This window comes from Lampris incognitus, chromosome 7 (assembly GCF_029633865.1).
Source record: "Lampris incognitus isolate fLamInc1 chromosome 7, fLamInc1.hap2, whole genome shotgun sequence".
Lineage (NCBI taxonomy): Eukaryota > Metazoa > Chordata > Actinopteri > Lampriformes > Lampridae > Lampris > Lampris incognitus.
In genome coordinates this window covers 64,917,399-64,937,770 of record NC_079217.1, presented here as the reverse complement: position 1 = coordinate 64,937,770, position 20,372 = coordinate 64,917,399, and the positions used below count along the sequence as shown (strand labels likewise).

General features: G+C 47.6%; 1 protein-coding gene across 1 annotated transcript in view; it reads left to right on the top strand.

Moving 5' to 3' along the window:
• The window catches only part of plekhg2 (pleckstrin homology domain containing, family G (with RhoGef domain) member 2), a 175,082-nt gene that overhangs the window by 114,883 nt on the left and 39,827 nt on the right, over positions 1-20,372 (top strand). Inside the window, exons 5-6 of the mRNA XM_056282925.1 lie at positions 5,121-5,187; positions 14,847-14,893. Coding sequence (XP_056138900.1) covers positions 5,121-5,187; positions 14,847-14,893 — 114 coding nt within the window. The remainder of the gene's footprint in view (positions 1-5,120; positions 5,188-14,846; positions 14,894-20,372) is intronic.

Here is a 20,372-nt window from a genome sequence, read left to right as displayed (position 1 = left end):
ACCCTATCCCTAACCCCAACATTAACCAACCTAATCAACGGAGGCAACGAGTACTAGCCAATCAGAGGCAGAGTTCCTCGAAAACGGGTACGAAAAAGAAATCGCGCCATACAGGCCTCTCCACGTGACTGACTGTTTACATCCCACACTTCCCTCCCGGAACCACCGTTTCCGCCTACGGTGGCACCCCACAGTACTGTTTTGTCCGCTAGCTCCCCCCACTGGCCTCATGTGTCATTAACCCTCTCACTGGGAATTTTCCCCATACAGAGGCACCGGGCATCTCATCCACACGACCTATTACGACGTGACCGGCTTGTTGACCACAATGTACAAACTCTGCTTGTTAAATCAGCTGTGTACACACACACACACACACACACACACACACACACACACACACACACACACACACACACACACACACACACACACACACACACACACACACACGCGTCATAAGTTTGTCCTCTACATTATCCGATCTATTACCAACAAAGCCCCTCTCGTCTATGACTTAATCACAGGGCACAAACTGGACTGTTTATGTTGCACAGAAAACTGGCAGTCACAGAAGGACCCTCTGCAGCCAAATCCAGCAACTACATCAGGATTTGCTTACATATGTAAACCTTGGTCTTCGGGCAGAGGAGGTGGCCTCCAGCTGATCTATCGCGATAGTATCAAGTCCCTCGTGTCAAACCTGCTGTAAGCAACGATGTGTATTCCTGGATAGAGCAGCGGCGCCTTCCCCAGTGGGGTGGACGCCGTCCGCATTCAGCAGGCTGAGTTTGCCCCGGAAGGAGGACCTGTTATCTAAAGACACAAAACCCTGCTCTTTACAGAACCGAGCCAGCCGGCAGTTCAGTGAAGCCAGCCCACCACGGGTGTCATCAGTATCCCTCACGGGCCAGTTAGAATTCATTGATGCCGACTCAACCCCCCCGCCTCATTTATCTCTTCTTGGCCAGTTACCCCACTCTTCCGAGCCGTCCCGGTTGCTGCTTCACCCCCTCTGCCGATACGGGGAGGGCTCCAGACTACCACATGCCTCCGCCGATACATGTGGAGTCGCCAGCCACTTCTTTTCCCCTGACAGTGTGGAGTTTCACCGGGGCGACTTAGCGCGTGGGAGGATCACACCATTCCCCCAGTTCCGCCCCGACCGACCAGTGCAGTGACCAGGACACATACCCACAGCCGGCTTCCCACCCACAGACACGGCCAATTGTGTCTGTAGGGACCCCCGACCAAGTCGGCGGTAACACGGGGAATCGAACCGGCGATCCGTGTGTTGGAAAGCAACGGAATAGACCGCTATGCTCCCCGGACGCCGAAAATAAGTCTTTTAATGCCAGACAAGACGAAGAGCAGACAGGGAACACTGGGTCCAGGCCAAGAGCGCACAGGGGAGGGGGACCTCGACCAAATTAGGAAGCAGGTAGACAAGTGGGGTTGCATGGAGACAGACCAACAACGGGAGGCATGAGCTGGGTAGAGCAGACGGGCCTGTGGGAAACCCAGAGAGCACGGCTTAGACGCGGTAACAGGCAATGGCTCAGCATAAAGGCTGGACGCGTAGACTGAACTGAGCATGCGCTGTGATCTGGCAGGGCGGCTGTGGCGAGGCTGGCTATATAAGGAGTAGGCTTGATTGCAGTAGATGAGGTGCAGGTGGTGGACCTCTGCTCTGCCTGCCGCACACCAGCCTCCAATCCTGAAGACCCATACGCACAAACAGGAGAGCGAAACTAGGGCAGGGGGAGTGGCCAAGATAAGGGAGACAATTAGGGAGACTGGGACGAAGAGGACGAGTCCTGGGGAGGGTGTGGGGGCGGCTGTGACACATATCAGGTTCACCTAAGATGCTGATCTTCTCCCCACTTGTCATGTCTGTGGTCCACTATCTGTCAGCGGTGCTGTGGCTTCAGGTCTAGGTTTTCGGTCAGATGGGTCCTGACGTGGACATGTCTGCTGGATTTTGTTCTCATTAAAGCCAGAAGGCTACCGGTAGGAAGTTTGCAGAAGAAAAGGATACACAGTTTGGAAAAGAAGATGAAGAGACACACCCGGTCTGAGAAAAGGTGGTGAACTCTGCAGGATGGAGGAGCAGATGAGACACGAGACACTTTGTTTGTCTGTCATTGTCCAAACATACAAGGGAATTCTTCTCTGCATGAAACCCATCCTACACACACACACACTAGACACAGTGGCAAGACGTGTTTAGGGAGCAGTGGGCCACTGCAGCGCCCGGGGACCAACTCCAGTTCTTCTTTCCACTGCCTTGCTCACGGGCACAGGCAGGAGTATTAACCCTACCATGCACCGGAGCACCCGGGGGAAACCCACGCAGACACGGGGAGAACATGCAAACGCCACACAGAAAGGACCTGGGAGGGCCTGGGGGGGGGGGTCGAACCCAGGACCTGGGAGGGCCTGGGGGGGTTCGAACCCAGGACCTGGGAGGGCCTGGGGTTCGAACCCAGGACCTTCTTGCTGTGAGGCAACAGTGCTAACCACTGGGCCACCGTGCCGCCATGGAAGAACAGCAGGAGTAATAAATGTGGAGAGATGATTTGGAGAAACTATGGCAGAGACTTGCAAATGAAAGTCTGCCAGTATTGTTTCTGCAGTAAACGCCAAGTACTTCTGGAAGCGTGTTTTATGTGTTTTTGCATGTATTTTGTAACCGTGTGTGTGTGTGTGTGTGTGTGTGTGTGTGTGTGTGTGTGTGTGTGTGTGTGTGTGTGTGTGTGTGTGTGTATGCGTGTCCATTTGGCTTCAAATGAACAAGTCAAACTTTTATTTTGAGTTAAAGAGACGAGTAACTTTTGTTTTTAACCCTAACCTGTCTGTCTGACCCCAGATACAGCTCGTCTGATCATGTGATCTGATCACGTGATCACGTCATCTGCTCATCTGATGAGGTGATCTGATCATGTGATCAGGTGATCTGATCATGTCGTCTAGTCATGTGATCATGTCGTGCTCATCTGATGAGATGACCTGACCATGTGATCAGGTGATCTGATCATGTCATCTGATGAGATGCTCTGATCATGTCATCTGATCATGTTATCAGGTGATCTGATCATGTCGTCTAGTCATGTGATCATGTCGTGCTCATCTATGATCATGTGATCAGGTGATCTGATCATGTCGTCTAGTCATGTGATCATGTCGTGCTCATCTGATGAGATGCTCTGATCATGTCATCTGATCATGTGATCAGGTGATCTGATCATGTCATCTGATCATCTGATGAGATGCTCTGATCATGTCATCTGATCATGTGATCAGGTGATCTGATCATGTGATCATGTCGTGCTCATCTGATGAGATGATCTGACCATGTGATCAGGTGATCTGATCATGTCATCTGATCATGTGATCAGGTGATCTGATCATGTCGTCTAGTCATGTGATCATGTCGTGCTCATCTGATGAGGTGATCTGATCATGTGATGAGGTGATCTGATCATGTCATCTGATCATCTGATGAGATGCTCTGATCAGGTGATCTGACCATGTGATCAGGTGATCTGATCGTGTCGTCTAGTCATGTGATCATGTCATGTGCTCATCTGATGAGATGATCTGACCATGTGATGAGATGATCTGACCATGTGATCAGGTGATGTTTGTGGATGATGAACCTCTGTCCTTCACAGTGTTGTCTGCTGTGTGTGTCCACGCGTCTGCATCATGTTCACGTTTTGTCGGGTTTCATTTTTTCACCGTGTCCGGAAAAGGAAAAGCTGGAAAGCTGGAAAGCCGTCAGGAACTGTGGTGAAGCAAAATGGGAGGTGTTGTCAGGAGCAGCTTGTTGTTTGGCAGAAGTGGCAGCTGGACCTGCTGTGAACGCAGCTCCAACCCATGAATAACTCAGTAAACCCATAACTCACAGGACATAAACTGATGCTGGGTCCGAGTACCGTACTAGGACTGCAGTACGTACTACACAGTACCCATTCATAGTGTACTGCAATACCATCTTTGTAGAATGGAAAACTACAGGACACTAGAAATGCCAGGATGTGTACTGTTTTTTCTGAAACATCTGCTATTAACTGATTGAACACTACCTCAAAAGAAGATGGCGGTTTTGCGTGGTTACCATGGAGCTATAGGTTGTTACCATGGCGCTATAGGTTGTTACCATGGAAATATAGGTTTTAATGGAGAGTAAGTACTAAACAGTATAAAGTAGTGATACATAGTATGTAGTATGCAGTATATATAATAGAGTATTCACACACAGCCTGAGACGCCACACTCCATCCTTAACCCGCCCCCAATGACCCAGTACTCTACCGAGACATACCTGTCTGTCTGATTTAACCTGTCTTACTGATTTAACCTGTCTGTTTGATTTAACCTGTCTTACTGATTTAACCTGTCTGTTTGACTTTAACCTGTCTGTCTAACTTAACATGTCTTACTGACTTTAACCTGTCTGTCTGACTTAACCTGTCTGTCTGATTTAACCTGTCTTACTGATTTAACCTGTCTGTCTGATTTAACCTGTCTTACTGATTTAACCTGTCTGTTTGACTTTAACCTGTCTGTCTAACTTAACATGTCTTACTGACTTTAACCTGTCTGTCTGACTTAACCTGTCTGATTTAACATGTCTTACTGACTTTAACCTGTCTGTCTAACTTAACCTGTCTGATTTAACCTGTCTGTCTGACTTAACCTGTCTGATTTAACCTGTCTGTCTGACTTAACCTGTCTGATTTAACATGTCTTACTGACTTTAACCTGTCTGTCTAACCTAACCTGTCTGATTTAACCTGTCTGTCTGACTTAACCTGTCTGATTTAACCTGTCTGTCTAACTTAACCTGTCTGATTTAACCTGTCTGTCTAACTTAACCTGTCTGATTTAACCTGTCTGTCTAACTTAACCTGTCTGATTTAACCTGTCTGTCTGACTTAACCTGTCTGATTTAACCTGTCTGTCTAACTTAACCTGTCTAACTTAACCTGTCTGTCTGACTTTAACCTGTCTGACTTTAACCTGTCTGTCTGACTTAACCTGTCTAACTTAACCTGTCTGTCTGACTTTAACCTGTCTGACTTAACCTGATTTAAGCTGTCTTGTGTCTCCCTCAGTGATCTCTTGGAGGACCTGGAGAGGAGTCATCATGCAGCGGCCATCGCTGAATGTTTTGTAGAGAGGGTGAGTACTGTATGTGTGTGTGTGTGTGTGTGTGTGTGTGTGTGTGTGTGTGTGTGTGTGTGTGTGTGTAGGAGTGTTAGCTGATAGAAAACATCTCACTGTGAACAGCCAGTAAATCTACAGCGGGTGTACGCCCCCCCCACACACACACACACAGGGGTAACAGCGTCAGTCGCTGGTACACAGGCTTGCTGTGTGTGTGTCTGCATGTGGGGAGGGTGTAACTGTGTTGACCGATGTGAATGAGTGTTTGTGTGTGAGTTCATGTTTACATTTGTGCTTGGATGTGTGTGTGTGTGTGTGTGTGTGTGTGTGTGTGTGTGTGTGTTTTATATCCTTGAGGTGACAGGGTCTGTGAGGTCAGTGAAATCACTTTATTGTGTGTGTGTGTGTGTGTGTGTGTGTGTGTATGAGGTGTGTGTATGAAGTGTGTGTGTGCGTGTGCGTGCATGCGTGTGTCTGTGTGTCAGTGTGTGTGTGTGTGTGTGTGTGTGTGTGTGTGTGTGTGTGTGTGAGAGAGAGAGAGAGAGAGAGAGAGAGAGAGACAGACAGACAGACAGACGTGGAGGTATATAGTCATGTCACTGTGTGTATGACCTCTTCACCCATGTGGGCCTGTGCCTCCGTCACCCTGGCAACACATCACAACATTCCGTCTCCCAGCCAATCAGAGAACAGAGGGCTGCCTGTGTGCTGTCCGGGAGAGCGTCCAGCGCTGATGATGTCATCGGCTCCCAGGTTGTCTGAGCGCTGCAGAAAGTGGGTCAGATTCATATGAAGTCATATTTCGCCAGGTTAATGGCTGACAGTCTGGGTGAAGTGAGATTCCATCAGACGGACCCAAACATGGAAATGAACTGAACACACACTTAACTGACACGGTGACCCACGCTGACTTATTCAGAGTCACTACTGACACATAAAAAACAGGAGAAAGAGGAAAGAAAAAGAGGTCGCTCGGTTGGAACCCAGCTGTCTCCCTCACTATTTCTGCAGTGGTTTTCCAGCCATCTGGCAACTCTTCACTACCACCCAGTGCCTGTCTTACCTCCTGCCTGAACTCCACACCACAGTCTTCCTTCTTCAGCTTCCACCATTTGATCCTTGGCTCTGCCTTCACTCGCTTCCTCTTCTTGGTCTCCAAAGTCATCCTACAGACCACCATCCGATGCTGCCTAGCTACGCTCTCCTCTGTCACCACCTTGCAGTCTCCAATCCCTTTCAGATGGCGCCTCCTACATAAGATATAGTCCACCTGTGTACGCTTTCCTCCCCTCTTGTACGTCACCCTGTGTTCCTCCCTCTTCTTGAAATATGTATTCACCACAGCCATTTCCATCCTTTTCACAAAATCCACCACCATCTGTCCTTCCACATTCCTCTCCTTGACACCATACCTACCCATCACCTCCTCATCACCTCTGTTCCCTTCACCAACATGTCCATTGAAGTCCGCTCCAATCACCACTCTCTCCTCCTTGGGTATCCTCTCCACCACTTCATCCAACTCACTCCAGAATTCTTCTTTCTCTTTCATCTCACACCCAACTTGCGGGGCATATGTGCTGATAACATTCAGCGATACACCTTCCATTTCCAGCTTCATACTCATCACTCTGTCTGACACTCTCCTCATCTCCAGCACTCATCAGAATTAACCCTACCCCTCTTCACCTCCAGCACTCTTCAGAATTACCCCTACCCCTCTTCACCTCCAGCACTCTTCAGAATTACCCCTACCCCTCTTCACCTCCAGCACGCTCTTCAGAATTACCCCTACCCCTCCTCATCTCCAGCACGCTCTTCAGAATTACCCCTACCCCTCCTCACCTCCAGCACGCTCTTCAGAATTACCCCTACCCCTCTTCACCTCCAGCACGCTCTTCAGAATTACCCCTACCCCTCCTCATCTCCAGCACACGCTTGAGAATTACCCCTACCCCTCTTCACCTCAAGCACGCTCTTCAGAATTACCCCTACCCCATTTCGCCTCCCATTCGCACCATGGTAGAAGAGTTTGAACCCACCTCCGATGCTCCTGGCCTTACTCCCCTTCCATCTGATCTCTTGCACACACAGTATGCCTACCTTTCTTCTCTCCATCGTGTCAGCCAGCTCTCTCCCTTTACCAGTCGTCGTGTGAACATTCAAAGTTCTGACTCGCACCTCCACACTCCTACCCTTCCTCCTCTCCCGCTGCCTCTGGACATGCCTTCCCCCTCTCCTTCTCCTTCGCCCAACAGTAGCATAGATTCCACCGGCAACCTGCTGGCCAACAGTACCGGTGGTGGTCGTTGGTAACCCGGGCCTCGACCAATCCAGTATGGAAATCTGACTTATGATCATTAAATTAAATTAAAGCTCGTTAGTAAGTAACACACTTGTATACTAAACATATTTGTACAGTATTACTGGTATCTGTCGAGTTAAGTAACCATAGTTAAGGTAGTGTGACGTTCCATTCGCCCCGTTACACAAATGACTCCAAATACTTTTGGCACATTGGAATTTATCCAACACACAATGTAACACACTCAGTTGTTGATATAAGTCGGTTTAGCGCCATACTCAAGGCTCCGCGTTTTCGGTTTTTACCGATTTTCACCGAAAAATACCCAGATTTTTTAAACTGATTTTCACCTGGATTTTATGTTTCCATGGATCCAAAAGTTGTCCCTGTTCGTGTGAGGTTATGTAACAGTGCCCTCTTGTGGCGACATTCGGCATACTGGATGGCTTTGAAAAATAAAAACCGAAAACGCTGTGCCTTGAACATACTCTAATGGTGAGACAGTGAGCTAGAGAGAAAGACAGGCCCCGGCTGTACTCAGCAGTTATCAGTCGTCATGGTTCAGTTGGCCTAAATTACACGTGTATTATTTCTGCGTCATGAACAACGTGGGGGTTGAAGGACTGCTTGTGCGACAATTACAAGAATGTGGAAATGGCCTGAAGGCTCACCAGTAACGTCTCTTTAAAGTATTGTAAAGTCTTGTAACACTAGAACGACCGGGATTTCACTCCTACCTAGAACGACCATGGGCGGTCATTTTGACCACCGTGGTTTTTAAACTCTACATCGTGTCAAGATAAATACCCAGTTGAGATATTAATGCATTACATATGTTAGCGTGTCTGTTATGAAACTAGCTGACACCAACATTAACATTTTAACAACTTTAATAGTATTTTTAAACAATTTAAACCTCAGAGAGACATGGTGGAACTTGAATAGCAAAATAAAGAAAGTGAAAATGTTACCTGAAAAACAAAACGGAAAACACATATTGCTAACCTAACAAACGCAACAAGGCCTATAACACGTGACATGTAAAAAAGAGAACTGAAAATAAATATTGGAACAGTCCCAAACAGCGACCGCAACTTACAAACTACTAGAACGACCATGGGCGGTCATTTTGACCGCCCATGGTCGTTCTAGTGTGAAGTATTGTAGTGTTGTGGAGCTGAGGCCAGTTTCTATCTCACAGCATTTGAACCTGTTTTGAACGTTGTGTCACATTTCAGAATGAGGGTCTATGAGCAGCACAATGACATCATTCAGCTGTGTTGGATGCTTGTGTGTGTGTGTGTGTGTGTGTGTGTGTGTGTGTTCAGGTGACCTGAGCTGTTCTCCGGCTGGCAGTAACACAGCAGATATATCAGGAACATTAGATTAAACTGTTAAAGAACGGAGGTATTTTGGAGGCATGGACAACCTGCTGTAACTTATCCATCCACTGTGTGTGTGTGTGTGTGTGTGTGTGTGTGTTTGTGTGTGTGTGTTTGTGTGTGAGTTTTCCTTTAAAGAGAGTAAGTGAGAAAAAAGAATCATAATAAAGAGCATAATTATTAATACATACAGTAAATTACACACACATGCCCACACAAGCACACACACACACACTCTCTCACAAACACGCACACGCACACGCACACAACACACACAAATACACACAAACGTGCATACGCACACACACACACACACACACACACACACACACACACACGCGCGCGTGACTGACCTGTGGACTATTAAAACAGGAAGTCTCCAGCAGGACATGAGAGACGTTAAGCTGCCAATTGTTGGTAGGTCTCAGTGTGTAAGCAGGCAGGCTGTGGTGGGTAACCAGGGTTCCGTTTGTGTAAGCAGGGTTCCAGTGTGTAACCATGGTTCCAGTTTTTAAGCAGGGTTCCAGTTTTTAAGCAGGGTTCCAGTGTGTAAGCAGGGTCTGGTGTGTGAGCAGGGTTCCAGTGTGGAACCAGGCTGTGGTGTGTTAAGCAGGGTCTGGTGTATATAAAAACACACACACACACACACACACACACACACACACACACACACACACACACACACACACACACACACACACACACACACACACACACAATAAGCAATACAGGATACATCAGCAGGAGTTAAAAAAGATGAATTTGATGCTTTTACTGCAGTTAAAGTGAGTATGCTAGTTTAAAAAGGTGGGTTTGTTTTGAGTTCTGTAATAGAGGCCAGTAAGTGGATGTGGCAGGGGAATGGCGTTCCAGAGTTTGGGTGCAGCATAGGAGAAAGCCCTGGCACCCATCTTGCTGAGGTTGATGGCTGGTAGTGCCAATAGACATGCTGGTGAAGACCGTAGGGAGCAAGATGGAGTGTAAGTCTGAAGGAGGTGGGTGAGATAAGCAGGGAATAGATTATGAAGAGCTTCGAAGCTTAATAAAATTTTCAAAATTAATCCGCTGTGACACAGGAAGCCGGTGTAATTGAATAAACAGGGGAAAGACATGTTCAGTGGACTTTGAATGTGTAATACTCCGTGCTGCAGAATTTTGGATGAGTTGAAGTCGGGGAATAAGTTTGTTGGAGATGCCTGCTAGGGTCGCATTGCAGTAGTTAATGTGTGATGTGGCCAAAGCATTGACTAAGACTTCTGTGGAGTGTTGTGTTAAAGAAGGGCGTAGTCTGGAGATGTTCTGCAGATGGAAATAGGCAATCCAGAAGACATTGTTTATAAGGAAAGTGTACTATATAACACCAAGGCTCTTAGCCTGAGTGGAGACAGGTATGGTGGCTCCAGCAATGGGGAGTGAGCAAATATTGGTTTTTGAGAGTGTACATTGAGTGCCAATGAGGAGTAGCTCAGTTTTACTACTGTTGAATTTCAGATAATTGTTAGTCATCCATATCTGTATATCATGGAGACAAGCAGTGAGGGTACTAGAGGGGAGAGTGGAAGTGGACTCAGTGGACACATAAAGCTGTGTATCATCAGCATAGCAGTGGAAATGGGCACCATAGTGCTGGAAGATGTTGCGAAGAGGGAGGAGGTAAATAATAAACAGGAGTGGCCCCAACACTGAACCTTGTGGAACTCCATGATGAACTATCAAACGTTCTTACTGGTAATTCTGAATTTGTACAAAATGTGTTCTGTTGGTAAGTTAGGAAGCAAACCACTGATACGCAATGCCCTCAACTCCAATGGTAGCCAGACAATCCATGAGGAGCTGATGGGATACACAGTGTCAAAGGCTGTGATGAGCTCTAGCAGGATGAGGATAGAGAGTAGACCAGAGTCAGTTGCACGAAGGAGGTCATTAGTGATCTTAACCAGGGCTGTTTCTGTGCAATGATTGGGGCGAAAGCCAGATTGGAATTGTTCAAAGAGATTATTGTTATCAAGGTAGATCTAGAGTTGAGATGCAACTACCCTCTCAAGGATTTTGGAGATGAATGGTAAACTGGATATAGGCTAGTAGTTGTTTTGGTCAGTAGAATCTAAATTAAGTTTTTCAGAGTTGGTCTGATTATGGCAACCTTCAGCAAAGCAGGAACTGTACCAGTGTACAGAGAGGAGTTGATGATGGAGGTTATCCGGGAGATGATCAAGGACAGTTATGTTTTAACTATGGTTGTAGGAATCGGATCCAGGTGACGTGGAGATTCTAGACTTAGTAATAAGTTCAGAAAGGGGATTTTAAGTTGAAAGACTGAAGTCACATAGAACAGTGGATTGGGACAGTTTCATGGCACTCAATGATGGTAATTCAGTCTGCATGATGTTAGCAGAGGATAGCTGCTCATGAATAGTACTAATTTTGGAGTTGGAAAATGTTTAAAAAGCAGAGGATTGTTTCTTAGAAGTTACTGCTCATATTGGTTTCAGGTGGATTTAGTAACCTTTTAACTGTGGAGAAGACAGTTCCAGTATTCCCTTCAACTGTGCTGATGATATTTGCATAATAGGATGTTTTAGCTGTTGAAAGAAAATTTTTGAAATGGAGTATATGATCTGAATACATTTGTTTGCGAACAGCAAGTCCAGTCTTGGTGCAAAGCCTCTCAAGGTGCTGACCTATAGCCTTGAGCTGACGTAATTCAGGTGTGTACCAGGGAGCAGTATGGAAAATGAGACAACCTGTGTTTTCAGGGTGGCTGAAGTATCAAGTGCAGAAGATAAAATATTATTGTAGTTGTCCATAATATCAGGGAGTGAGGAGTATTCGTCTGCACACAAGGATGTTTCTGTTTCTTGTTGAGTTTGTGTGTGACTAGAGTTATAAATGTACTAGCTTGTATGCTAATATGTCTGGGTGGTCATTGCATGATCATATTTATTGTTGTTGTGTTTGTGAGATTTGTAGGTGTCTGCAGGCATATGTTTGTATGTATGTATATGTGTGTGTGTGTGTGTGTGTGTGTGTGTGTGTGTGTGTGTGTGTGTGTGTGTGTGTGTGTGTGTGTGTGTGTGTGTGTGTGTGTGTGTGTCCATGTCCATACATACTGTATGAATGAATCAACATCTGTGCAAGTCTACAGTTCCTTAAGATGTGTAAGGACACCCTTCAAATGAGTGGATTTGGCTACTTCATCTAACAGGTGCATAAAATCAAGCATACAGTCATGCAGACTTCATAGACTAGAGTCACTGAAGCGCTCAGTGACTTTCAATGTGGCTCTGTCATAGGACGCCACCTTTCCAACAGGTCAGTTGGTCAAATGTCTGCCCTGCTAGATCTGCCCCGGTCAAGTGTAAGTCTGTTATTGTGAAGAGGAAATGTCGCAGAGCAACAACAGCTCAGCTGTGAAGCAGTAGGACACACAAGACCACAGAACAGGACCGCCGAGTATTCACACAAGCCCAAGATCACCACGTGCCATGCCAAGTGTCGGCTGGAGTGGTGTAAAGTACACTGCCATTGGACTCTGGAGCAGTGGAAATGCTCTCTGCAGTGATGAATCACTATCTGAACATCAGATGGATGAATCTGGGTTTGGCGGATACCAGGAGAATGCTACCTGCCCGAATACCTGCCTGCATAGTGCCAACTGTAAAGTTTGGCGGAGGGGGAATAATGGTCTGGGGCTGTTTTCATGGATTGGGCTTGGCCCCTTAGCTTTAGTGAAGGAAATGTTAGAGCTACAGCATGCAGTGGCATTCTAGAGAATTGTGTGCTTCCAGCTTTGTGGCAACAGTTTTACAAAAGGCCCCTTCTTGTGTCAGCATGACAATACCCCCATGCACAAAGCGAGGTCCGTAAAGACATGGTTGGCTGAGTTTGGTGGGGAAGAAATTGACTGGCCTGCACAAAGCGCTGACCCCAACTCCATCCAACACCTTTGGGATGAATTGGAACACCGACTGTGAGCCAAGCCTTCTCCCCAACATCTGCCTGACCTCATTAATGCTCTTTTGGCTGAATGGGAGGGAATCCTTGCAGCCGTGGTTCCAAAATCTAGTGGAAAGCTTCCCCAGAAGAGTGGAGGCTGTTATAGCAACAAAGGGGGACCAACTCCATATCAGTGTCCATGATTTTGGAATGAGATGTTCAACAATCACATATGAGTGTGATGTTTGGGTGTCCACATACTTTTGGCCATGGAGCGTTGATACCACAGTGTTTGTACCTCTCTGTGTGTGTGCGTGTGTGTGTGTGTGTGTGTGTGTGTACTGCATGTTATGAAGGGGTGAGACATGAAGGTATGTCGTGTCTTTTGCCTAGTCCACACAAACACGTGTGTTTTTGAAAACGTAGCTTGTTTCTATGCTGTGTTTTAGGTCACTGAAAACGGACCTGTTGGAAAACTGCAACGGTGCAGATGTTCAAAAACTAAAAATCTGGCATTTTATTAGGCTTCCGATTGGCCAACATGGCTTCAGATTAGGGTTATATCGCCACCTGTTGGTGTGGCGTGCTTTTGACGGCGCGTTCATTTGAGTTTTTGCGCTTTCATTTGGACAGAGGTTTTTTTTATGAACGAAGGAGGAAAAACCCCGTTTTCAAAAATACCCGTGTACATGTGGACTAGGCATTTGTCTCTTGTCTCTTCTCCTACGTGTGACTGATCTGCCAGTCGACTCTGTGCATAACTGTAGTCCACCGATTTCCGGTTTCTACTGCAGCGGTCATACCAGTTTCCTGTTTTTTGGCGCGTGCGCTATTGACAATGGTTGATGCTAGATTCAACGGGGTGTAGGCACGGAAGTAGACGTGATGGGTTGTTGGTTAGGGTTAGGGTTTAAACTCTTTCTGAATTTCCATTGTTAGCAAGTGTTAACATTAGCTGTCATTACAGTACGATCTGGCAATGTTAAGGTCAGTTGTAAGCTAGCTAGCTAAATGTTTCAGTGCGCATCATTTGTTTCAAGTCAGTGCGCTTTGAGGTTCCGCGCTGTCTATTGGCCGACGCAACAGCTAATCACGGGTACTTCCGTGCCTACACCCCGTTGGATTTAGCGCCAACCATTGACAATGGCATATTGTTCACGACGCCTGCAAGATTCACCATGGATAAATGTCAACCACGTGCACACAACTTTCGATGAACTCTCACCTGCACCTACCAGCAGACAAGTGAGAAGTTTCAAGTCGTACATGTTAAGTAATTTGAACTTAAAACGTTTCCCCCGTGTGCTGGTAGGTGCAGGTGACAGTTCGTGGACAGTTGTGTGCATGTGGTTGACATTTATCCGTGGTGAATCGTGCAGGCGTCGTGAACAATATGCCATTGTCAATAGCACGCGCCAACAAACAGGAAACTGGTATGCCCGCTGCAGTAGAAACCGGAAGTCAGTGGACTACTGTTATGCACAGAGTCGGTTGTCGTCGCTGCTCAGCCCCCCCTGCTGATCCGGTGAGGGCTGCAGACTACCCCATGCCTCCTCCGATACATGTGGAGTCACCAGCCGCTTCTTTTCACCTGACAGTGAGGAGTTTCACCTGGGGGACGTAGCGCGTGGGAGGATCACTCTATTCCCCCAGTCCCCCCCCCCCCGAACAGGCGCTCCAACCGACCAGAGGAGGCGCTAGTGCAGCGAACAGGACACACACCCACATCCGGCTTCCCACCCACAGACACGGCCAATTGTGTCTGTAGGGACGCCCGACCAAGCCGGAGGTAACACGGGGATTCGAACCGGCGATCCCCGTGTTGGTAGGCAACAGAATAGAACTAGTGAACTCTGACTGGTGAATGCGGAGCCTCAACCAATAGCAAAGAAGTGTGTGTGGTTGACCCCACTGGGCGTCACATTCAGCGTGACACGATGCCAATTACCTGCATTCACATATGTGTGTCTGTCTATCTATCTGTCCATCTGTCTGTCTGTCTGTCTGTCTGTCTGTCTATCTCCTCTAATGAAGTGTTTCTCTTCTTCTAGAGTGAAGCCTTTGACATCTATACACTCTACTGCATGAACTACCCTAAGTAAGTACACACACACACACACACACACACACGTTCTTTCACTGTACCGTCAGGGCTTACCTCTCTGTGCTGTATGACATTTATACTCTATAGTAATAAAGACACTGTTAAAGGGGCAGGGGCACGGTGGCCCAGTGGTTAGCGCTGTTGCCTCACAGCAAGAAGGTCCTGGGTTTGAACCCCGGGTCGTCCCGGGTCGCCCCTGTGTGGGGTTTGCGTGTTCTCCCCGTGTCTGCGTGGGTTTCCTGCGGGTGCTCCGGTTTCCTCCCACCATCAAAAAGACATGCATGTTAGGGTTAATACTCCTGCCTGTGCCCCTGAGCAAGGCAATGGAAAGGAGAACGGGAGTTGGTCCCCGGGTGCTGCAGCTGCCCACTGCCCACTACAGGGTCGTGGGGAGGCTGGAGCCTATCCCAGCAGTCACTGGGCGGCAGGCGGGGGGACACCCTGGACAGGCCGCCAGGCCATCACAGGGCCCACACACACACATTCATACTATGGGGCATTTAGTACGGCCGAGTCACCTGACCTACATGTCTTTGGACTGTGGGAGGAAACCGGAGCCCCCGGAGGAACTCCCACAGACACGGGGAGAACATGCAAACTCCACACAGAGGAGACCCGGGACGACCCTCAAGGTTGGACTACCCCGAGACTCGAACCCAGGACCTTCTTGCTGTGAGGCAACCACACTAACCACTGCACCACCGTGGCGCCTAGTTCGTCATTGTAAGAGTACAATGATGAAATAAAGTGTTTCTTTCTTCTTCTTCTTCTACATACTTGGTATGGATATTCCACAGTCCTCCTGTCTGTAGATGTTATCCTTCATGTCTGGTCATTTGTAGGTGTGTTTTCTCTCTCAAAGACCCAGCGTTTGGATATGTAATAAAGTGAATACAACCGACTCTGTAGTCCACTCACTTCCGGTTTCTACTGCAGCGGCCATACCAGTTTCCTGTTTGTTGGTGTGTGCTGTTGACAATGGCATATTTTTCGCGATGCCTGCAAGATTCACCGTGGATAAATGTCAACCACATGCACACAACTGTCCACACACTCTCACCTGCACCTACCAGCACACAGGTGAGAAGTTTCAAGTTGTACATGTCAAGTTACGTCCGTCCGCTCAACCTCATAATCAGGAACACCTTATTTGTCATTTCACTTTATGCACTTGATGAAACGAAATGCCGTTTCCCCCAGCCCACAACAGTGCAACACAAAGACACTACAAGAACACACATACCCAGACTAACACACATACCCAGACTAACACACATATCCAAACTAAACATAAAATCACTGTCCAAGGGAACGAACGCCAGCCAGGAGGACTGTTGGAACCGCTGGTCTGCATGGGCTAGCGGTTAGCTTAGCCTGCTCCAATTCCGCGTCCTGTCAGACCGCCCGCAACATTTCCTCTTCAGGCCCAGCTCCAGGCAGGGGCCGTGGTCCCTGGGCCCACCAGACGAAGCAGACCAAGCTCTCCAAACCGATCCAGCGCCAGCTCCCCCAGCCAGACACCCTCGACACACCTCCCCGCACTCCTCACAACGACATCAAAAACACCACAGTCAACGCCAGGCGAAGCCGCCGCCAGACCGCCCTCGGTGTTATCGCAACTGCCAGTCTGCATGGGCTAGCAGTTAGCTTAGCCTGCCCCGCTCTCCCAGCCAATCCAGCGCCAGCTCTCCCAGCCAATCCAGCGCCAGCTCTCCCAGCCAATCCAGCGCCAGCTCTCCCAGCCAATCCATTGCCAGCTCTCCCAGCCAATCCAGCACCGGCTCTCCCAGCCAATCCAGTGCCAGCTCTCCCAGCCAATCCAGTGCCAGCTCTCCCAGCCAATCCAGCGCCAGCTCTCCCGGCCAATCCAGCGCCAGCTCTCCCAGCCAATTCAGCGCCAGCTCTCCCGGCCAATCCAGCGCCGGCTCTCCTGGCCAATCCAGCGCCAGCTCTCCCAGCCAATCCAGCGCCAGCTCTCCCAGCCAATCCAGCGCCAGCTCTCCCAGCCATCAAACGAAGACAAAACTTAAGAGGCAACGTGGACAAAGACACTGCATGGACGGTACTGGGTGAGGCCGCTGCCAACGCAAATGTGCGCCACCATCTTCCCACCCCGGGAGCGGAACGTAACTTGACATGTACAACTAGAAACTTCTGACCCGTGTGCTGGTAGGTGCAGGTGAAGGTTTGTGGACAGTTGTGTGCATGTGGTTGACATGTGTCCATGGTAAATCTAGCAGGCAACGCAAAATATATGCCGTTGTCAACAGCACACGCCAACAAAAAGGACACTGGTATGACCGCTGCAGGAGAAACCGGAAGTGAGTGGACTACAGTTATGCACAGAGTCGACTGCGACATTATGCATGCTCATACAGTGTTTCACAGTACTTTATATTTTAATATTCACGTTAACTCATGTTGACTTGGTGTGCATCCTTATTTTTCTGGATGTTGTGTTGTGTTGTGTTGTGTCAGCAGTCACAGTGGAGCGTAACGCAGCCAAATTCCTTTCAACATGAAAAATGTGTGTGGCAGTAAAGCAGACGGTGATTGTGTGAGATTTTAACACGTATGTCCAGTTTCCACCATACTGAGGGATTTCTGTGACCTCCGACCTTGAAACCTCTTTAAAAAAAACAGACTCCTTGGTGAGGTTTCAGCAACACGAGGGCATTGGGGGACAAAACGGCTCTCGTGGGTTTTAACTGAAGAACGGCCCGTTGGCAGGCGTGTGGTTTTATGGTGCAGATAAAAGCTTTTAGTAGAAACATATAATAGAGCGGAGTGGAAGCAGCGGAGCGGAGCGGAGCAGAGCGGAGCGGAGCTCCCCAGCAGCTTTCTGGAGCTGAACACTGCTGGGTTGTTATAGGAAAAACAATATCTTCTGTTCTCCAAACAGTCTCTCTCTCTCTCTCTCTCTCAAATTCAATTCAATTCAAAGTGCTTTATTGGCCTGACAAATAGACACTTGTGTTGCCAAAGCATTCATTACAAACAACAAGGAATCAGAACATATACCCAACATGTACTTGTACATGGACACATACAAGGAACCAGATTGGTAATTAGTTACCAGTAGTAATTATTAATTATTTAACTCTTGTTATTCTCATTATTCTCATTATTAATCTTATTTCGGACACTGTGCCCTGTGATGGCCTGGCGACCTGTCCTGGGTGTCTCCCCACCTGCCGCCCAATGCCCGCTGGGATAGACTCCAGCATCCCCGCCACCCTGAGAGCAGGATAAGCAGTTTGGATAATGGATGGAATATTCATGATCGTTGTCTTTTAGGTTTGAGGAAATTTATTTAAGCCGGATATGTTGTGTAGTCTGGACCTGGTCTTGTGCCTTTAAGGTGTTAGTATGTGTTAGTAGAACTGGATGGCTGAAGACCAGGTTGGTAGGAGAGTTCTTGTCTTTGCTCAACTCTTGGTATTGCAAGGCTTTATAATGGAAAGAGTGTGGGTCACACTTGACTGCTATAAAAGGCCATTGGTTCTGTCACTGATGCAAATATTTTTAGTCAAATCCGGATTGGAATTTCAAAAGGAATTTTACTTTTTATGGCAAGTAAAGCCTTGCGTGCCTTGTCTCTTAGTTCATTCAGTGCCATGTTGGATGTTCCTTTACAGTTGATTCTAAGGCCTAGGTAGGTGTAATCTAGTGTATGTTCAATTTCATTTGGTCCTAATCTAAATATGTGCTGTCTCCCCTGATATCTGGATCTTTTTTGAAAGATTAATATTTTAGTTTTGTTCATGTTAACTGCCAGGGCCCATGTCTGGCAAAACTTTTGAAGAAGGTGTAATTGAATCTGGAGTTTTCCTCCGTTGGTGAAAGAAGGACTAGGTCATCTGCATAGAGTAGGAATTTGACCTCACTGTCATGCGGAGTGAATCCAAGTGCCGGTGTTTGGCTGAGGTGCTGGGTGCTGGGGGTGATGTGTTGGTCCTGATGAATGGTGGACTGGGTGTTGTGGCTTGGTTGGTGTGTTGATCGTGGTGCTGATGTATAGGTGGATGTCTCTCTCTGTCTGGGTGGTTATACCCTGGTGTATTCCTACGGGGGGGGACATGACTGGGGGCTAGGGTGTCCATCTGTTGTGGGGAGCTGTCTCTCTAGTGCTGTGTCTGTCAGTGTTTTTGCAAGCTTCCTCACTGCTTTCTTGCTTAAATGGCAGTGGTCATACAGGTCCTGTGTTGAGATGTCGGAGTGGTGGGCCAGATGAACATTAGGGAGACGAGCACAGCCTCTGGAGATGTCAGCATTCACTCTGGATTGTTGTTGGGTGGAAGTCTTTGTGAGGGAGAAGGGTGGAGATAGTGATTCTAGAGTTGGGGAAAAGATTGGTTGCTTTGTTTGCCAGCCCATTCATGAGGTTTCCCACTCGCTCTTGTTCAGATCTTTAATCATTGGTGTGCGTGTGTATTATTATGTGAGCTGGTATGCCAAACTCGGGGTCGGAGAGATAACATGGGGCATCTTGTATTCTTGACTCCAGATTTTGGATACTCTCTGTCCAGGGAATAATATCTGTTCTTGGGGAACTTTGCCATTGGAGTCAATCAGGATGGCCACCTTAGCTTCTTTATCTAGCTTAGCTGGTGTAGGTGAGGTTTTCTCCTTGGAGGGCGCAGGGGCTGAGCGTGTGTTGGATGTAGGTAGTGGAGCAGGATTTGTCTTTGCAGGGGCAGATAAGGTCTGTCGGCTGCTGGACTGCGAAGTGGGTGGCAGGTCAGAGCTCTGTGAGGGGTCTGGGGTGGGAAGGGGATAAGTTGTTTGAAGAGTTTCAATTATTTCATCTCTAAGGTCGAGCTCCTCATTGAGTTTTGTAAGTTCCCTTCTCATTTCACTCTGCATTTCTGTTATGTCTTTTCTCACTGTGTCTTTAATTTCTGTGCGCTCTTTCTGTAGCTTTTCTTTGTCTTGGATTAGACTTTTAACCTCTCTTTTTATTTCCTGCACTGATGCTTTCATCTGGTTCTTTGCTAGGTTGAGCTGGTCCTTAAGAACATCAGTGTGAGGGTTGCTGGCTGCACAGCTTCCCACTTTTTCTCTCAGCTCCACTACCTCTACCTCTATCAGGGAGATGCTGTTCCTTAGCTGGGCCATTGCAGCTTCTAGACCAGGGCTTTGGGGGAGGGATACAGACAAAAGTGTGACGGCATTGACTGAGGGGGCCTGATCGGTGGAAGGTGGTGCTGGATGTGAACTTTGGTGTTTCGAGGGCTTGGCTAATCTTATCTTTTTCATTTTCTGATAGTTTCTTAATTGAATGGAGCACATTCTCAAAGGAGCTGAGGGCAGCTTGGTCACCCTGCACCATGATTGTGCCATTTTTGGTATATATTCATGGTGAGGAATTTGTTCTCTTGTTTGTTTTCATCATCATTCATTTCATTTCATCGTTGTCGTCCTTTGCCGATTCCTTTTTTTGGTGATAAATTCAGGATGTTTACAGAAAGCT